The following is an 18,719-nucleotide window of genomic DNA, read 5'->3' on the forward strand; positions in this document are numbered from 1 at the left end:
GTTTCATGGATTGTATTTATCCATTAGAGAGGTACTTATTAGGAAATCAATCATATTTTCAGAATAAGTGAGATTAAAAAAAAAAAAAAAAAAGCAAGCAATCACAAACTTACGTGATTCACCTCTAAGGGCTACGTCCACTAGTTTCAGCAAGGTTTTTCTATTTTTTGAGAAACAATCCAAGAAGCGTAAATATACAACAAGGAGACGTCGATCACACAAAATCTTAAAATTAGAAGCAACTACAAATGCGACTTCCAACTGGGTCAAAACACTAAACAATGGGCCCAAACTTGCTTTTTAGGACTAAGCCTCAAAAAAAAAAAAAAAAAAAAAAAAATTTTTTTTTTTTTTGACATGTCCACACAAAAGGAGAGAGGGAGATTCAAACTAGTAACCTCCATTTTATTAGCCAGCCGAATGAGCTACTTCTTAAGGACGAAAAAAATTTCATTTAAACTGTAAGTTTGTAACGCTTCCAACGTCAAACTGGATCAGACATAAATCAGGCTCCACATAACCTAACAATACCATCTATAAGACAAAATCCTTTTTTAAAAAATTCAAAGTTTGAGTTAGAGAAGGATCAAGGAAAAGGACTAAATTGGCTGATTTTGTAATACCCATCACACCAGAAGATTTTTGGTGGTAGGGAGAAGAATATAGCCCCTTTTTGGGATTGCATGACTTGGGTGGACACAACTGTCCAAAATCAAACATTATTACTTCAACCACTTGAACATGTTCAACTCAATATGTTTGTTTTATGCCTCCGTGTCCTCATACGTTATATAAAAATCAGCATTTGGAATCTGTCTGTCACTCATTCATTGGTCTGTCTTGGGCTTTGGGGGGGAACTTAGTGGTTTCCGTTGAAAGGGTAAGAGTAAAGAGTTTTCTCATCTCACGTCATGGTGTCTTGCTTGCATGAATGTTCTTTGGATGCTTTTACTTTCTAGATTCCATTCAATTTTTATATATTTTTCTAATTCAATATCCCCAACGGGCAGTTCTTCAACTTTTTAATCTTTGGTATGTTTGAATTTGCTTTCTTCTTCTTACTTTGTTACATCATAGCCGCCCTATATGGAAGAAGACCAAAGGAAACTAATGCTTAATTCGCTTTGGGTCAATTTGAACTCAATTATACAAGATTCTCTCTAATTTTATGTTAGATTCATGTGTTAGATTCATGTTGAGTTCGTGAGTTATGTAAAAAATTATCATCTTATACTATGCTAGAAAGTAGGGCTAACAATTTGTGTTAAAATGTCGGGTTCAAGTTTAGTCAACTCACGAGTCAACCCGATATGAGTGAACCCAAACTCAACCCATTTAGTTAAATGAGTTAAACCCTTCAATCTTGACACGACCCATTTAAATAAACAGGTGACACGACAAGACTTGCATAACCCATTTAATAAACAGTTCATGTTGGGTTAACCTAATCCAACTTGCATAACCCAGTTAATTAACAAGTCATGTTTGATTAACCCAAACACAACTTGTTTGACCCATTTCAACCGGTACATGAATTTAGATGCAAAATAATAATAATAATAATTCTTATGAATTTATGAACTTTTAAAGGAGTAATATTATAAACTACAATTTTTATCTCATGATACTAATGTGCCAGCCTTAACCAACCTTTAAATTTTTTTTTTTTTTAATAAAAAAAAATACTAATCTAAGAATTAGTTGGATCTGCCGCATCAACATTATGTGATAGTAGTTTATAACATTACTCTTTTAAAAAATGATGTTGATATAAAAACAAATTTATATGAAATTTAGCATTTCTAGGGTTTTGCTTTTTAATTGTAAACAAACAAACACCCCACCACCACCCCCCCCCCCCCCCCCCAAAAAAAAAAAAAAAAAAAAAGAGGGGTTAGTTTGGATGGGACTTGAATTGACCCAAATTCCATTATACAAAATTTTAATAAATTTGTATTGAATAAAAATTGTCCTTATAGAGAAGGTAAGGGCACTACACCACTTGGGCAGGACCACCAAAGGATGAGAGCAATAATTAATTGACTATGTGCCAAGCAAATGGATGTTGGTTCTCAAATTGGCAGCGTTGAAGTTCCATCCACCTAAGTTCTAACTCTAAATGTTATAGCCTTATCTCTTAGTTTTTGCATCACATTGCAATCACCAATTAATGCCACCACCGTCCTCTTGCAGTCCTTGATGCGATCAAAGATTACACGTGGCTTTGTACACCCCACTAAATTGATGATCATAAAATCAAGTAACTATTCCAAGTAAAAAAGGTTTGCATTTGTTGATATCAAAGTTAAGCTGCTTTCCTATGGCATGCAGAGGAGCACGTGGGAGACTACATATGAATATTGCTACCATTGATATCAAATCTAACCATTGACATTTTTGCATGACAGTTCAAACGGGTAATTAATGTTCGCCACCATCCTCTGGTTCTAAAGAATCAAATAGGGCACATCATGATGACATTTTTGCGTTGAAGATCATCAATGGCACAACTACCTCCAGGCGGATGACAACAACAGGATATAAAGGTTTTGGTCGACATGGTAGAACACGTTTTCAACTTCTGCATTGAAGTATTCCCACATGGTGTGTGTCCCCACTAGACTTGACACAAAAGAGAGTGAAGGGAGGAGAAAAACACATGCATGCACATGAAAAGGAAAGGAAGAAGAAGAAGAAGAAGAAACTCAACCATATTATTCACCCGATCAAAAAAGAAAATGGCTTTAATACATGGCCATTTTATTGTCAACAATATTTTAGTAAAAACATGGCTGTAATACATAAGCTCTCAACATAACAGGCATCCAGGAGCATTAACAACATGCATTTCAGCAAGGTCCCTACATGTACAATCTTTTCTTTTTCTTCTAAATACTGATGAGTAAAGAAATCAATCACAGCTAGACATCTAGATGCACTCTTTATCAAAGAATTGTACATGAAGTCTAGCACTTTAAAGATTTTTCCTGCCGCCTACCTAGCAACTGAACTGACTAGTGAAGATGGAGAAGAAAAAAAAAAGAATAGCTATAGCTCAAAGTATTATCTACTAACCTTGTCCAATAAGCCTGTAAACTTGTTTATCAGCATGTCTCGTATTCAATGAGATCTTATGGCTTTTCGGAACCCTTCAGGCATATGGGACAGTTCTCAATGCTTCATCACGTTCGATAAGTTACAAAATTTCAATCTCATGGAGAAAAATCCGTCACATGGCGGAACTTCCTTCTCTCAATCCAATAAATTAAAATATTTGTGCAAAAGTTCCATGGCTCTTGGTAACACAATATATACAGGTAATTGGCTAACCATCTTAAAGTGCATCGGGTTAAGAAAATTACCCAACCGCAGAGGCAGTACGACGAAGATCCGTTACTCCATTGTTGAATTTCCCACTAGGCTGCCTGCCTTTGAAACTGCCATATCTCCCTGGCTTTGGCTGAAAAAGAGACATTAACATTTGCTCCAAAGCCTGCACTGTGTACTTTGCGTACTTACTGGAACTGGCCTCTTGCTCTACCAAGGGCCCATAATTCTGCATGTAGCTTCGATAAACAGGCACAACTGCCTGCACTATAAATTGGCATGTCCTCTCTCTCAGATCTTTGTCCCACACAACCCAGTTAGACTGCTTCTTGTACATGTCATCAAAAACTTCATTGAAAGCTTTCAGCCTTTGCTTGACAAGATCTCGAGCAGTGGCTCGTCCGCCTGAGAAGAAAAGCAGACCTTCTCTACTTAAGTGAGCTGGAAGCTTTCCCCAGCTGTCTTTTAAGAAGACTGCAGCATAATAGTCCTTGGACTGTTCATGTTCTTTTAACCAAATATCCCCCAAGAGATCCCCAACCTTTGTTCCCTTCAGGTGCTTGTACAAATGCCAGTAATTGTTCATTGCAAAAAAGTTGGATAGGATGGTATCATCATAAGCCTTCATCCATGTCTCCAAGTTCACCACAATGGCTTTGATTATGTTTAAAACCTCATTAATAAGGAGCTTCTCCCGAAATTTCTCGTGCTTCCAACTTCGGTGAATGACCAGGACCTGGGTTAGGATTGGCTTGTAATCATCCCCAAGTAGTTTATTACAGTAATCAATAATGACGCTTACCAATCTTGGAACACTACCATCTGGAGGAGGCGGCATCTGTCTCTGTAACTGAACCTGATCCAGAAGCTCCCAAAACATCTCTGCTGCCCCATCAATCACCCTCCTGATGAGATCCCTTGTCAAGTTCTGGATTTCAGCACATGCTGCTCCACCAAACAGCCGATTAAAATCGAGTCTCAATTTGTTCAAAGAAGCAAATATATCCAACATCTTTAAAAGCTTATTGGGGTCTTTCCTACTCTCCGTAACAGTCATACCAAATTGAAGAAATGCGAGAATACCAGCTTGAGCAGCAATCTTTGCAAAGCAACCCATCCACACATCCAATCCCATCCTCTCAAAAACATCAATACAAAGCTTATACTCTGCCTCAAACAAATGCTTCACTGCAAACTCCAAATGCTTACCCCACTGCATTATATACCCCTCTATGCTTTGCACATCATTGAATTCAGATACTGAGATCTCAAGGTAATCCAAATCAAGAGCCTGTAAACTCGCTCTAACATTTGAACTACGAACTTCAACATAGATCAATTTACACTTCTCAAGTCTATTATTAGCGATCAATCTCCCAAGAATCATTTGCAACTTCTGCATAACACTAACCGGTAAAGGTGATGGCGCAATGCACGCTTGCTCCGCAAGGGACGACGACGACATTGGAAGTGGCACGCTATGTTCCGTCAAGAGACGCAGGAACTCATTTTCCAACTTATCCAATGCGGCATCTAAAAGGCCGCCATCAAGGTGCCCCCTCCCCCCATCATTTTGCAATTCCCTAAGACTCTTCAAGGAATTTTTCAAATTTGAAAGGTACCGATCATCAGCCATCGTGTTATCCTCCAGGTACTCCACAATATCCTCCAACCACTGAATTGCCAATCCACAATTGTCCCCCAAAAACTTCAATGCCTCCTCCAGGCGTTTCAACACCGACAAGTACCCCGGCAGATCATTCCTGGGGTCGGATAGCAGCGACTTTTCAAGCCCATGAACGGCGTCGAAAACCTTGAGCACCGCCGCGGCGGGGCTCACAGCGCGGTTAATGTGGCCCCCAACTGCGGCAAGGGCATCCTTGTCGGCGCGAATAGGCCGGACCGCAGCTTCTAGGGTAGGTAATCTTTGGTTAATCTCTTCCAATCTAGGCCCAGCTTTCTCTAAAGCTAACCCTAAAGCCTTTGATTTCTCTATGCTTAGTTTCAACGAAGTCCTGGCAGATGTCAAAACATCGATCTTATTGTCATTCACGGACGCCGCCATTCGAAATACAAACCCCTAAAGCAAATCAGAGGCTTAAACCTCAAAATCTTGCTGAATTGATAAAAGAGACCAACTTTAGAGGAAAGCAGGCAAAATCAGCATCTGGGTTTTGTAAAAGGGTGATCTTCTTATCAACCTCTCAACGATTCATAAAAAAACAACGTTCAAAATCAACAAGTTCGCACATGTTTGTTCAGCAAACCTTCACCGAACCATAACCCCTAGGAATTGGTGGGCAAAAAGTCACCAAATCGACAACTACCAAACAACCCAGATTCTCGTTTTTAGGTAGAAAGCGACAGAAAATGCAAGAGAGACAGAGAGAGAAAGAGAGACAGAGATAGACTCACTTGTAAAAGAAGAGTTGAAGTTGTGGGGTTTTGGGGAGCGAGTCGACCCGGCGAGTTGAATCGGAGGGATTTGAGTTGTAAAGAACTGAAGAAGTGAAAGCTTGGATTCAGAATCGGTATTATCGAATCCAGAAAGAAGGAGAGACAGAGCGGCCAACAAAAATGCGATGCGATGAGATACGAGAGTGGCAAAAAGAGAGCTCTTTTACAACTCTCTCTTTTTCTGTGCGCTTTGTCCGGCGAGTACAGCCAAAGTGCATGACAGTAAGGCACTCATCTCGCACACCACCGCCCCCCTTCTCTTCTCTTTCTTCTTTTATTTTTATTTTTTCTTTTCTTTTCTTTTTCTTTTTCTTTTCTTTTGTTTTTCTCACAAGAAATGTTCTTCGGGTACGTTTTCTGCACACTCACCGACCATTTACTTCCAACCTTTGTTGCAACTTGCAAGTTAAACACTTACCACAAGAAACTCCAAAAAAAAAGGAAACATTGTACTTGTAAATTTTGATTTTGATTTTTACAATCATTACCTATTTTAACACGCCGGTGTGCTAAAAATCACTACTCTCTATTTTATTCTTAAATTTTTTATTTATATATATATATATATATATATATATATATATAAAAGATGTTAACTACTATATCACCATTTTACTCTCATTTTTTTAGGCCATGTAAAAGTGACCATCAGCCCTAAAATTAAAGAATTGATAGCAGTGTCACATTAATGATGTAATATTAAGCATTTTTCTACCCAAAAAAATGAAAAATGCTTTGTATTAATATTTTTTTCATATTTTTGTTCGTCTTATCTTATGAATTAGAGAAGTGGTAGAGAGCAAAACAAATTAACTCAGAAAAAATTTTAAATTGACATGGCAATGGTTTTTAAATTAAAAAAAAATGTAATTCTCTCTCCCTTGTCTGCCACTTACGATTAGCCATGTCAGTTTGAAAAAAAAAAAAAATTGGTTTATTTGTTTGGCTCCCTAACACTTCCCTATAAATTAACTATTAAATTTGTGGACTAATGTGAATGTCACACAAGTCAATAGTAGATCCTACAAATTTAATGGTTAATCTATTGAATTTATAAGAGAATATGAGTCCTCAAGAAGTAACTCAATCGGTTGGGATCACGCCTGATGGAGCAGATGTCACTAATTCGAATCCTCCTCCCCCATCTTGTGCGGATATATCAAAAAAATAATTATAATAAATATGAGAAAAATATGGACAAATTATTAACACCAAGTATTTCTCAAAATGAATATTAATGAAGCAATAACTATTGAGTTTTTAAAAAAAAAAAAAAAAAAAATCATATAAATCAGTAATTTTAAAAATCTTAAAGAATCTTGATTCAATAGATATTATAATTGTCAATTTTTCATCTTTTACGTAGTATGTACGATTCGCCAATATTTTATTGTCTTTGTCTCTTCGAATGGCGAAGATGTTTGTAAGTAAGAAAGGAATCTGATACTTACCATAAAAATAAATAAATAAATAAATAAAAAGAAGAAGAAGAAAATAGAGCCGTTTTGTAGAGTTTTAGAGGATTTGGAGACGTAAAGGGTTTCATGATTTAAGGAATCCATGTGGTAGAAGAAAGTGACAGCGATTGCAAATATGGAAGCTTAGTTGGCATCAGCACATGCATATCCACACCTCCTCTAAACAATAAATCCACGACTTCTTCAAATACAATTTTTTTTTGAATTTTTTTGAATTTTTTTCTCCACCGACTATTCAATTTTTTTTTTTTTTTTTAATAAGGACTAATCCGTATTATATTTCACATATTTTAACTACATATCTCAATTTAATAGATTAAGAGTCTGTTTGGGATTGTGTTTGAGGGGCCTAAATGTACGTATAACATTCAAAAAGTCAGTTTGAAGAAAAAAGTAGTTTGATAAAAAAATTTAAAGTGTTTTTAAGGATTCAAAAAGCCTAAAAATGGTCAAAAACGCACTTTTTGCAAAAGATTAAAAATGAAGCTTTTGTCAAAAAGCATTTTTTGACTTAAAAGTTCTATTTTTCAAACGCAATCCTAAACATGCTGTAAATTAAACGTGACAAGCAAAAGTAACCACTTCGTTCGGAACCTCAATCAAAAGGTGAACAATCGAACCGAGTAATACTACAAACAACATTTTACATTAAAGAAAAAAATTAATGCTAGAAATCACATTTTTTCACACAATTATCCTGTAATATTGCCCCTCCCCCCCCCCCCCCCCCCCTTTTTTTTTTTTAACAATGACATATCTGAAGGTTGGTTATGAATGTCATATCAGATGTTAAATTAACAATTGTCCCAAAAGTTTAAACTTATAGGAAAAAGTAAACTTAATCATTTTGATTATATTCTAGCACTTTTCTTCACATGTCGTGGAATATTTAATTGAAATTGAAGGTGAATTGATGCAGTTAAGGTTCCAAATCAGGATATTTGGCTCTGATACCATATTAAATTACCAACATGTTAAATCACCCATAATCCCAAAAGTTTAAGCTTTTAGTAAGAGGTAAATTTAATCATTTTAATTATATTTTAACATCAGCATTGTGTGATAAAAATATAAATGACAGAGACAATGTTCAAACTCAAGGCATTTGCTCTAATACCATGTTAAATCACAATTTATCTAAAATAGCTTAAGCTTATGCAAAATAGTTTAATTAATATACTATCAGTTTTTAACATTACTCAGACTCTTATTCTAGCAATCACATTTTTTTTCCTATAATTATCCCATATCATTAACGCAGCATTTCAACCGACCCTTGAAATTATTTTTTTATCTTTTAGAGAAAAAACTGTGTCCATCCTCAAAAGTCAAAACCAATGAAGAAAAAGAGGAAACAAAAGTTTCACCTGCTATTAAATTGATTGAATTATTGGCTGGATTTGTATTATTAAGGTCGTAATACAATAATCTATGGAATCATATATAGCGTGGACTGAATTCATAACAAATCCAGGTGAAATCGGAGAGAGACTCATCATAATTACCTTCTCCAGATTCCTTGGTGTATTGATGTTTTTTTTTTTTTTAATTGAAGAAAGAAAAGGGCTGGCTACTTGGGGAATGTTCTAATCATTTTTTTAGCATGATTGCAAAACTTGTTCTTGTTGTTGCTTAACAACAAGTCTAAGCCCTTTTTGCTTCTGTAACTGTCATGAGTGACCCTTTTGAAATGATCGAATCACTTGTTTGACTCATTTCTTAACAACAAGTCTAAGCCCCTTTTTTTTTTTTTTTTTTTTTAATTGAAGAAAGAAAAGGGTTGGCTACTTGGGGAATGTTCTAATCATTTTTTCTAGCATGATTGCAAAACTTGTTCTTGTTGTTGCTTAACAACAAGTCTAAGCCCTTTTTGCTTCTGTAACGGTCATGAGTGACCCTTTTGAAATGATCGAATCACTTGTTTGACTCATTTCTTAACATTTGTAATTATTGTTGCACTGTCTTACTTTGTTTTTGGTTTATTGTTGGGGAGCTCACCCATTTTCATTGTTAGGATCTCCCACTTCTTCTTCCTGTCGGATCAGAAGTGGTAAAGATCATTCTCTGTACCCATTTCCTTATTCAATTAAAAGAAAAAAGAAAAAAAAAAAAAAAAAAAAAAAAAAAAAAAACATGATTACAAATCATTTTGGTTGTTTTGGATTGGAAATTGCTGGAACTCAACATCTAAATTGTTCTCAACTTCCATTATAGCAGATGACTTTCACAATTTAGAAGTAAAACCCAAGGATATTTACAATCATTTTCCCATCCGAGCCCCTAAAAAAATTTTTTTAAAAAAAAAGGTAAAAAGAGAATATATAGATTCCCCTTTTTCATCTCTATTTACTAAAATTCTTTCCATGAAATTCAAGTCTTTATACTTGGAGTAATCCGTTTAACCCATCTCTGCGAAACTCTATTGAGCTAGCCTCCTTTACTTAGGACTAATGGCATGTGAGGCCACACCCAAATAATGATATATTCAATTGCCTTTCTAGTTAATTAAAACATACACAAACAGTACCGGTGTTCCATTCATTATTTTGTTTCACATTTCATCCCTTTTCTTTACACATAACCATGTAAGTAGTTCATTTTGTATATGCATAATAAAGCAGCCTTTAAAATATCTCATGCACCATTTGAGACAACATTCACATAAGTCATCAACGTCACACATCTCATGCATAAGAATATTTTAATACCTTTTTCCGAATGCTAAAAATGTAATCCTTGGAGTTTTTCTTTGAAAACATTGTACATAAAATGCATCGGGTCAATATTTATAAAAATACTAGTACGAGGATAGCTTGCTTAACTAGCTCGGTTGCTTAAACTCCCCTTTCAGTTCTCATCATTGCATATTGCCCTACTATCATGATCGATCCACCGAAAATCCTATTGAAGCCTCTACACAAAACCCTACAATCATGTCACATAATTTCCTTAATTAGAAAAGTCCTATATAAAAATCCTACCTCAGTGCATAAACCCCAAATTTAGACCAAAAAAAAAAAAAAAAAAAAAAACACTTTATGTCATATCATCAATGGTTCAATGGAGCCCTCGACCCGAACGTTTGATATTTTGGTAGAACCCTCATTTTTAAAAAGCTCCCAATTTCTCCTACTCCAACAGGATCTAAGGTCCTAATCTAACTCCTACCACCGTTCTGAGCATAAACTGGTCTTTAATTCATGGTCCATACATCAAATTTTCAACATTTCTCATCCACATCCAACCCAACAACAAATTGATAAAGGGATTGGAGTTGGCTTAGACATTGTTAATCACCATTTCTCAAAAAAATAAACTTCAAACATTTTAACTTTTTCACTTTTTATATCACATCATTCACTTTTTATTATTATTCAAATAAAAAAATCACTATAAAACAAAACTTTTTTACTTTTCCATACCACTTTTTTACTTTTTTACATAAAATATTTTTACTTTTTTTTTTTCACATTAATATACATCAACTACAGTGTCTAGGTTAACCCATTTACCGAACACTACATTTGTGTCCCAAGTCGCATAAAATGTTATATGCTTTCCATCGAAGGTTCATTTTGACTTTTATAATATTTAACCACATTGCGCAATGTTTAGTAAAACGTGCATAATTTTTGTTATGAGTCACAAAATTGTGCATGTTACTCTATTCCGAAAGATAAATGTTAGGTGTTCTTCTAGTATTTTCTTAGTATCCTCCCAACTGTGATGTGACTTTTAAAATTATTGTTCAATTTGAGATTATCATTATTGACTGTTAATTTATTCGTGATTTTAAAAGCCACATCACAATTGGGAGGACACAAGAGAACACTAGAAGAACATCTAGCATTTTCCATTTCGGAAAGCTCTTTTCAAAACGAGAAATGCTAGGTATTTTTCTAGCGTTCTCTCTATTGTGATCAGGGGCGGATCTAGGGGGGTCGAGGGGGGGCATCCGCCCACCCTCAACTCCCAAAAATCCCCCCTGAGTATGGTAAAAAAATTTTTATGTCTTGATTATGCCCCTCTTAGCAATGATTATGCCCCCTTCCTCAAGCTCCGACTGTATTATGCTCCGTTGAAATTTGAAAATTTTTAAGAAGTTGAATGTTGCAGTCTTGCAGAAAAATGAAATGTTGAAAGCTTGAAGATGATGAACAGTTCAGTTTTCAAACGCACTGTTTTCATTTCAACAATTTCGTACAGGTGCGCTTTGAACTTTGGAGTGGAAAAAATAATATTATAAATTAATAAAATTATAATATATTGTCAATTTGTCATTTACACAACACACAAGACAAAAAATAAAAATAAAATAAAAAATAAAAAAATAAAAAAAATTATAATATGCCTCCTAGAATGGGATGCTGCAAGACAAGCCATTAAATTTAAAAATTAATATTCCTCAATTTCAAATTATAATATGCGTCCAATGCCATTAAAAATTATAATATGCCTCCGAATCCGGATTTCCTTTAATTGGGGGAAAAATTAGAAAATTTTTAGTTGGGAAAAAATTGAATTTCTCCAATTATTAATCGTGGCCCTTCATTTTAAATCTAATAGTCTATAAAATCATTTAAACCTCGGTAAAACAAAAGCCACCATTTAATGTCTAGGTTATACAAAAGCAGCCGACATTTTGTAGACCATTAAATTTAAAAGCAAGAACCACGATTAACAATTGGGGAATATTCAATTTCAATCTGCTCAATTGGAAGGATCTCAATTCCCAGTCTGCCAGACAAGAAAAAAAAAATTGAATGCTACACTACAACGTGCTTGTGCTTTGAAACTTTCTAATCCGTGTGAGTGGTGCACAGTACAATTTTCTAATCCAATTTCAAATTATCCAAATTTCTCTTCGTCCTTCTTCCTGCGAACCCAGCCCTAGGTACCCTTTAAATGTTCATTATGTTCTTATATAAATTCATGGCTTCTTGTAGAGATATTTAGATTTAAATTATTTGTTTTAATATTTATATTTCTATTCAGGATTTACCGAATCATCGATTCAGCCTATTCTTGATAATAACTTCAACGAAAAATTGAGGTACGTAAATATGTAATTAAATTTTTAGATTTAGATTTAAATTGTTCTCAATTGATTGCTTTAATATTTATATTGCTATTAATTCAGCCTATTCTTGATAACAACTTCAACGAAAAATTGATGGATGTAATTAAATTTTTAGATTTAGATTTAAATTGTTCTTTTCAATTGATTGTTTTAATATTTATATTGCTATTAATTCAGCTTATTCTTGACAATTGTTTTTATATTTAATTATTTATGAATATATATTTGTAGTTATCTGAGATTATGGAGAAAAACAACGATTTTATTGAGCTCCAATCAAATTCTAAACGACCTCGTGTTGAATTAGATTTAGTAAATCTGCCCTCAGATCCTTGCTTTAGAAAAAAAATGTGTGATTATCATTCTAGTGATAGGGACCAAATTCGAAGAGCATATCTACAAAAAGGAGCTTGTTAACCATTTGACCATGATTTTCCAAGAAAAAAGTTTGGACAAACAATGCGCCGTTTTAATCCAACATGGTTTAAAGAATATAAATGGTTGGAGTACAGTAAGGAGAAAGATGCTGCATATTGTTTATATTGTTATCTCTTCAAACCGGACATTGGAAATCAAGCAGGGGGAGAAACTTTTGTTATTGAAGGGTTTAGTAATTGGAAAAATAAAGAGAAGTTCGAAAGTCATGTGGGGGCTCACAATAGTGCACATAATCAAGCTCGGCAAAAATGTGAAGCTTTGTTAAACCATAAACAAAGTATCATAACATTTTTTGACAAGCAATCGGATCAGCAGAAAATGATATAAAGGACTCGTTTGAATGCATCAGTTGATTGTATTCGCTTTTTACAACAACAAGGATTAGCATTTCGTGGCCATGATGAATCTAAAGGTTCAAGTAATCAAGGAAATTTTCGTGAATTGTTGCGGTTTCTTGCGACACATAATGAAGAAATTGATAAGGTAGTCTTAGAAAATGCTCCTGAAAATCATCAAATGATTGCACCATACATTCAAAAAGATATAGCAAATGCTGCAGCAAGTGAAACTATAGATGCTATTCTTAAAGATCTTGGAGACTCGTCATTTGCTATTCTAGTTGATGAATCCCGTGATATATCTATTAAAGAACAATTGGCAATTGTTTTGCGTTATGTAGATAAGCGGGGCCATGTAATGGAACGTTTTTTAGGCATTACACATGTTAGCACTACCACAGCTACAGAATTGAAGAAGACAATTGATTCAGTGCTTAGCAAACATAATTTAAGTATTAGCAGATTGCGAGGACAAGGATACGATGGAGCTAGCAATATGCGAGGTGAGATGAATGGACTTAAAACACTTATTTTGAATGACAATTCGTCTGCCTATTATGTTCATTGTTTTGCACATCAGCTTCAACTCACTTTAGTTGCTGTTGCCAAAAATCACATTCAAATTGCAACTTTTTTTAGTTTGGTCAATAGTATCTTTAATGTTGTTGGAGCATCTTGCAAACGTCGTGACATACTTCGTGAAAAACGAACTGCTGAAGTAGTAGAAGCACTACAAAATAATGAAATGCCAACTGGTCGTGGCTTGAATCAAGAAATGAACATAAAGAGACCTGGTGATACGCGTTGGAGTTCTCATTATGGTGCAATTATTAGTCTTTTTATCATGTTTTCTTCTGTTATCGATACGGTTGAAGACATAATTGAAGATGGTTTAAATTCTGAACAGAGAGCAGAAGCAAATATACTAATTCAATCACTCCAAACTTTTGATTTTGCTTTCAATTTACATTTGATGAAAAATGTTTTGGGGATTACAAATGAGTTATTTCAAGCACTCCAACGAAAAGATCAAGATATTCTGAATGCAATGAAGCTAGTTGAAATTTCAAAGCTGCGCTTACAGGCTATGAGAGAAGATGGGTGGGATTCCTTATTTGAAGAAGTTTCTAAGTTTTATACCAAAAACAATATTCTTGTCCCCAATATGGATGAACTTTATCAACCTCGATCACGACGAAAAGCTCAAGAGATGAAAAATGCACACCATTACCATGTGGAGCCTTATTATACTGTTATAGATATGCAACTCCAAGAACTTAACAGTCGCTTTAATGAAGCAAATTCTGAATTATTACTCTATGTTGCGTGCTTGAGTCCAGATGACATGTTTGCGTCTTTTAACAAGGAGAAATTACTTCGTCTTGCTCAATTCTATCCAAATGATTTTTCAGCAGTTCAACTTATCACTTTAGACAACCAACTTGAAACATATATCGTTGACATGCGTTCTAGTGATGAATTTGCAACACTCAAAGGGATTGGACAACTCGCTGAGAAATTGGTAGAGATGAAAAAGGATGTCGTATATCACTTGGTTTATTCATTGGTGACATTGTCATTGATTCTGCCAGTTGCGATAGCATCTGTTGAGAGAGCATTTTCAGCAATGAATATTGTTAAAAATCATCTACGCAACCGAATTGGAGATCAATGGATGAATGATTGTTTGGTTACGTACATTGAAAAAGATATATTCAAGACAATCAGTAATAAAGAAATCATGAAGCGATTCCAAGGTATGAAGACTCGTCGAGGACAATTGCCTTAGTGCTAGTCGTGACAAAACAAATTCTCTCAAATTGTAAGTTATATTTACATGTTTTAGAACATAATTAAAATTTTTGTTGAATTATTCACTTATTCAACTTGTTAGATTTTTGTTAAACTTTATTTTTTGTATTCATTTAAAAAAAAAAACCATGCCCCTCATGGACGAATTTCCTGGGTCCGCCACTGATTGTGATGTAGTTTTTAAAATCACCAATAGATTAAAAGTCAATAATGATAATCTTAAATTGAACGGTTGTTTTAAAAGCCACATCATAATTAGAAGGACACCAGGAGAACAGTAGAAGAACACCTAATATTTCTCTCTCAAAACGCATGTTGTGATAACTATTCCAATATTTTTTTAGGATTCAAAAACCAAATGTTTTCCTTTTTAAGACAGTGTTTTCAATGCTTTCATATCCTTTTGGAATCCTACCTTAACATTTGCGCCATAATTGCTCCCATAATCATTATCCTAATCATTCCACTTTAGAGACGATGTGTTTTCATTTGATTTATCAATATTACACTCAGTTTCATATTTTAATCTATAATTTTTGAAGCGGGACGTTACATCTATACAATCCAATAGGTAGTCCCCGACAGAGTGCGTAGAAGAACTCAAACATGAATTCTTTGCAGGACAATTGCTCGAAGATATATAAGAATTTAAGGGTTAAGATGGAAGAAAAATGAAAGAACATGAGTTGTAATTTTTTATTCTTCTTTAAATGTCAAGAGAGAGTTGACTTTTTTTATTCTTCTTTGTAATTTCTTGTAATGGATATGAACTCCAAGACTACAACACCAACATAACTTACCATTGGACCGACGCAATTTGGCTATCACACTATTCTTTTGATTTTAGATTAATTTTTCTCATATTTTGACTAGAAGGTAGGAACTAAAAATCTTGTAAGCCAAATAAAACACTAAATATTACCATTACACCTTTCAAGTAAGTTCAAATTTTATATAATATTATATATAGTATAGATAAGGGGTAACTTCACTTACCCCTAAAATGTCACTAATTTTGCAAACACCTCACAAAGTTTAAAAATTTTCACTTTGGTGTATCGAAATTTTTGATTTTTTCCAATTACTCCCTCCATTAAGATTTTCTGTTAAATCCTAACGGAGTGGCGTGAAATTCATAAAATGCCCTCATTTTATATATATATATAAAACTCCTACCCATGGGTTCACTAGTGGATCTAACCCACGGGTCATATTATTATTATTATTATTATTATTATTATATAAAGAATAGTCGTGGGTCACTTTTTCTTTTTCTTTTAAAAAATATAATAATGATAATAATAATTTTTTTTTTTGTAAATAAGAATAAATTTGAAATTTTTAAAACTTTCAGGGATATAAAGGTTTTTTTACCCCCTTCTACCATCTGATTTAATCCCAATCTCTAATAGAAGGGGGTAATTAGAAAAAATCAAAAAATCGATACACCAAAGTGAAAGTTTTTAAACTTTGAGGGGTGTTTGCAAAAGGCGTGACATTTCACTTACCCCTATAAATAAATATAATATATAACATAATATGTTTAAAAATTTATAAGATTTAGTTTGATTGTATATTTACTATTCATTATCCTAAATAATTTATGAGAAAATAGATTCAAACTCCATGAACTACTACCCCTCACTAAAATAATTTTCATTAGCGCTTGAATACTTTTTCATTTGGGCCTTTCAATTACCAAGTGTAACAAGCATACTCTGCTATTATATATATATATATATATAACATCTCGCCATGTAACAAGTGTTGGAAATAATTTTATCCAACCGGCCCATCAGATTTTGGACTTCAAGGCCAATGACAAGCCTACAAGAAAAGCATCATTGGAGTAGGAGTCTTAATTCGGGTCCAATTACAATTCCTTGAAGAATTTAACACATTAGTCCTACTCCATACCTAATTGATGTAGGATCTCATGTCTAATTCAAACTCTCAGCACTCCCACATCAAGTTGAAGAAGGAGACCTACTCCAAATCTAACTCTACTTCTCTACCTATAAATAGGCTCTTACACTAGGTATAAACTGAATTATTATGCATTGAGCTTACTTTTCTTTTAGGAACTGACTTAGGCATCCAAGTTTCCTTAGCACAAACACTTTTGACGCGCATTAGAGTTTCCTCGGTATAGACACTTTTGACACTCTTGTCATTTTGTAGCGATTGTGGGAAAGTGAAGAACACCTCGAAGAACACACCATATCGAACACTGTTCTAACAACAAGCATAATCTGAATTTTGGTCAAGTTACACACACTTCCCCTAATCCTTAAGTGAGTTTGTGGACTAAAAAAGAAAGAAAAAGAAAATTTTGCTGCAATAATAAAAGAAAAGTAGTACCACTAGGTGGAATATGAGTTATTTCTGTTTTCAGCTATGTTGTGAGATAAAGAGGTTATTGAGTTTTTACCAAGAATACATTAATATACATAATTTAACACAATTCTTGCCCAAAAGCCTAAGCCGATGGGCTAAGGTCCACTTATGTATATTAAATACTCTTTTCTTTTATATTTTCTCAATGTGGGACTCAACACTCATAAATGCACTCATAACAATCTCTCTTCACTTGTGAGTCTCTTCACATTGACCCAACTCTCCCTTGTTTGTGGGTCTTTTTACATTTTCAAGAGTGTTTTATGTCAAAAGTTGTGGATGGAGACACAAACTTTAAACCCGAATTGTGGATGGAGACACAACTCTAAACTTGACGCGTCCAGACACCCGTCCCAAGAAGGTAACCATGACTCTAATACCATTTGTTGGGAGATAAAACAATTATAAAGTTTTACCAAGAGTATATTAACATACATAATTAAACACAACTCTAGCCCAAAAGTTTAAGCTAATAGGCTAAGGTCCACTTAGGTATATTAAGTAATCTTTTCTTTTATATTTTCTCAATGTGGGACTCAACACTCACAAGTGCACTCACAACAATCTCCCCTCACTTGTGAGTCTCTTCACATTGAACCAACTTCTCCTTGCTAGTGAGTCTTTTTACATTTCCAAGAGTGTCTAACGTCAAGAGTTGCGGATGGAGACACAACTCTAAAACCAAGTTGCAGATGGAGACACAACTCTAAACCTAACGCGTCCAGACACCCGTTCCAGGAAGGTAACTATGGCTCTAATACCATTTGTTGTGAGATAAAGCAATTATAAAGTTTTACCAAAAATACATTAATATACATAATTAAACACAATTCTAGCCCAAAAGCCTAAGCTAATAGGCTAAGGTTCACTTAGGTATATATATATATTTTCAATGTGAGACTCAACACTCACAAATGCACTCACAATTGACTTATTATGAAAGTCGAAGTGTTACAAAAGGCTCCTTGTAGATGGTCAATGACTCAATGTATGCTTGTCACATGGCGGGTTTATTGCTTAGAGCTGTCTAATATTTTCCATGTCATGGGGTGCTTGAGTGGAGCCTTAGGCATATTTATTGTATCACCAAAAATAAAAATAAAAATAAAAATTCACCCTTAAAAAGTATATTAATAAATTTTTTTAAAAAAAAAATAAACAAACAAACAAGGAGACTATGCTCATTTTCTTTATTTTTCCTTTTTTAGACGGAAACAAAGTGGGACAAATAAATAGGGGTTGTTTAGTTTTTCGTTTTTAAAAATAATTAGTTTTTATATTTACATAATGTTTATTTAAAAAAAAAAATTGTAACTTAAAAAAGCTGTTCTAGTAGAATACCAAAATAGTGGTTTTTTTTTTTTAAAAAAAAAAAAAAAAAAAAAAACTTTT

The 18,719-nt window shown here is 34.1% G+C and overlaps 2 protein-coding genes across 2 annotated transcripts; one reads left to right on the top strand and one right to left on the bottom strand.

Moving 5' to 3' along the window:
• Positions 1 to 2,690: 2,690 nt before the first annotated feature.
• On the bottom strand, positions 2,691 to 6,026 carry EXO70G1 (exocyst subunit exo70 family protein G1). Its single transcript, XM_059604821.2, has one exon. It carries the CDS (start codon positions 5,390 to 5,392, stop codon positions 3,359 to 3,361), a length of 2,034 nt encoding a protein of 677 aa, XP_059460804.2. The 5' UTR covers positions 5,393 to 6,026; the 3' UTR covers positions 2,691 to 3,358.
• Positions 6,027 to 12,801: 6,775 nt separating this feature from the next.
• Positions 12,802 to 14,907, top strand: LOC132185494 (uncharacterized). Its single transcript, XM_088510724.1, has one exon. The coding sequence runs from the start codon at positions 13,297 to 13,299 to the stop codon at positions 14,905 to 14,907; it is 1,611 nt and encodes a 536-aa protein (XP_088366850.1). The 5' UTR covers positions 12,802 to 13,296.
• Positions 14,908 to 18,719: the final 3,812 nt, after the last annotated feature.

Source organism: Corylus avellana, chromosome 9 (genome assembly GCF_965113065.1).
Source record: "Corylus avellana chromosome 9, dhCorAvel1.hap1.2, whole genome shotgun sequence".
Classification (NCBI taxonomy): Eukaryota; Viridiplantae; Streptophyta; class Magnoliopsida; order Fagales; family Betulaceae; genus Corylus; species Corylus avellana.

Bases quoted from the DNA above. Each gene is read 5' to 3' on its own strand.
- LOC132185494 (XM_088510724.1), top strand. From the start codon at position 13,297: ATGATTGCACCATACATTCAAAAAGATATAGCAAATGCTGCAGCAAGT.
- EXO70G1 (XM_059604821.2), bottom strand. From the start codon at position 5,392: ATGGCGGCGTCCGTGAATGACAATAAGATCGATGTTTTGACATCTGCC.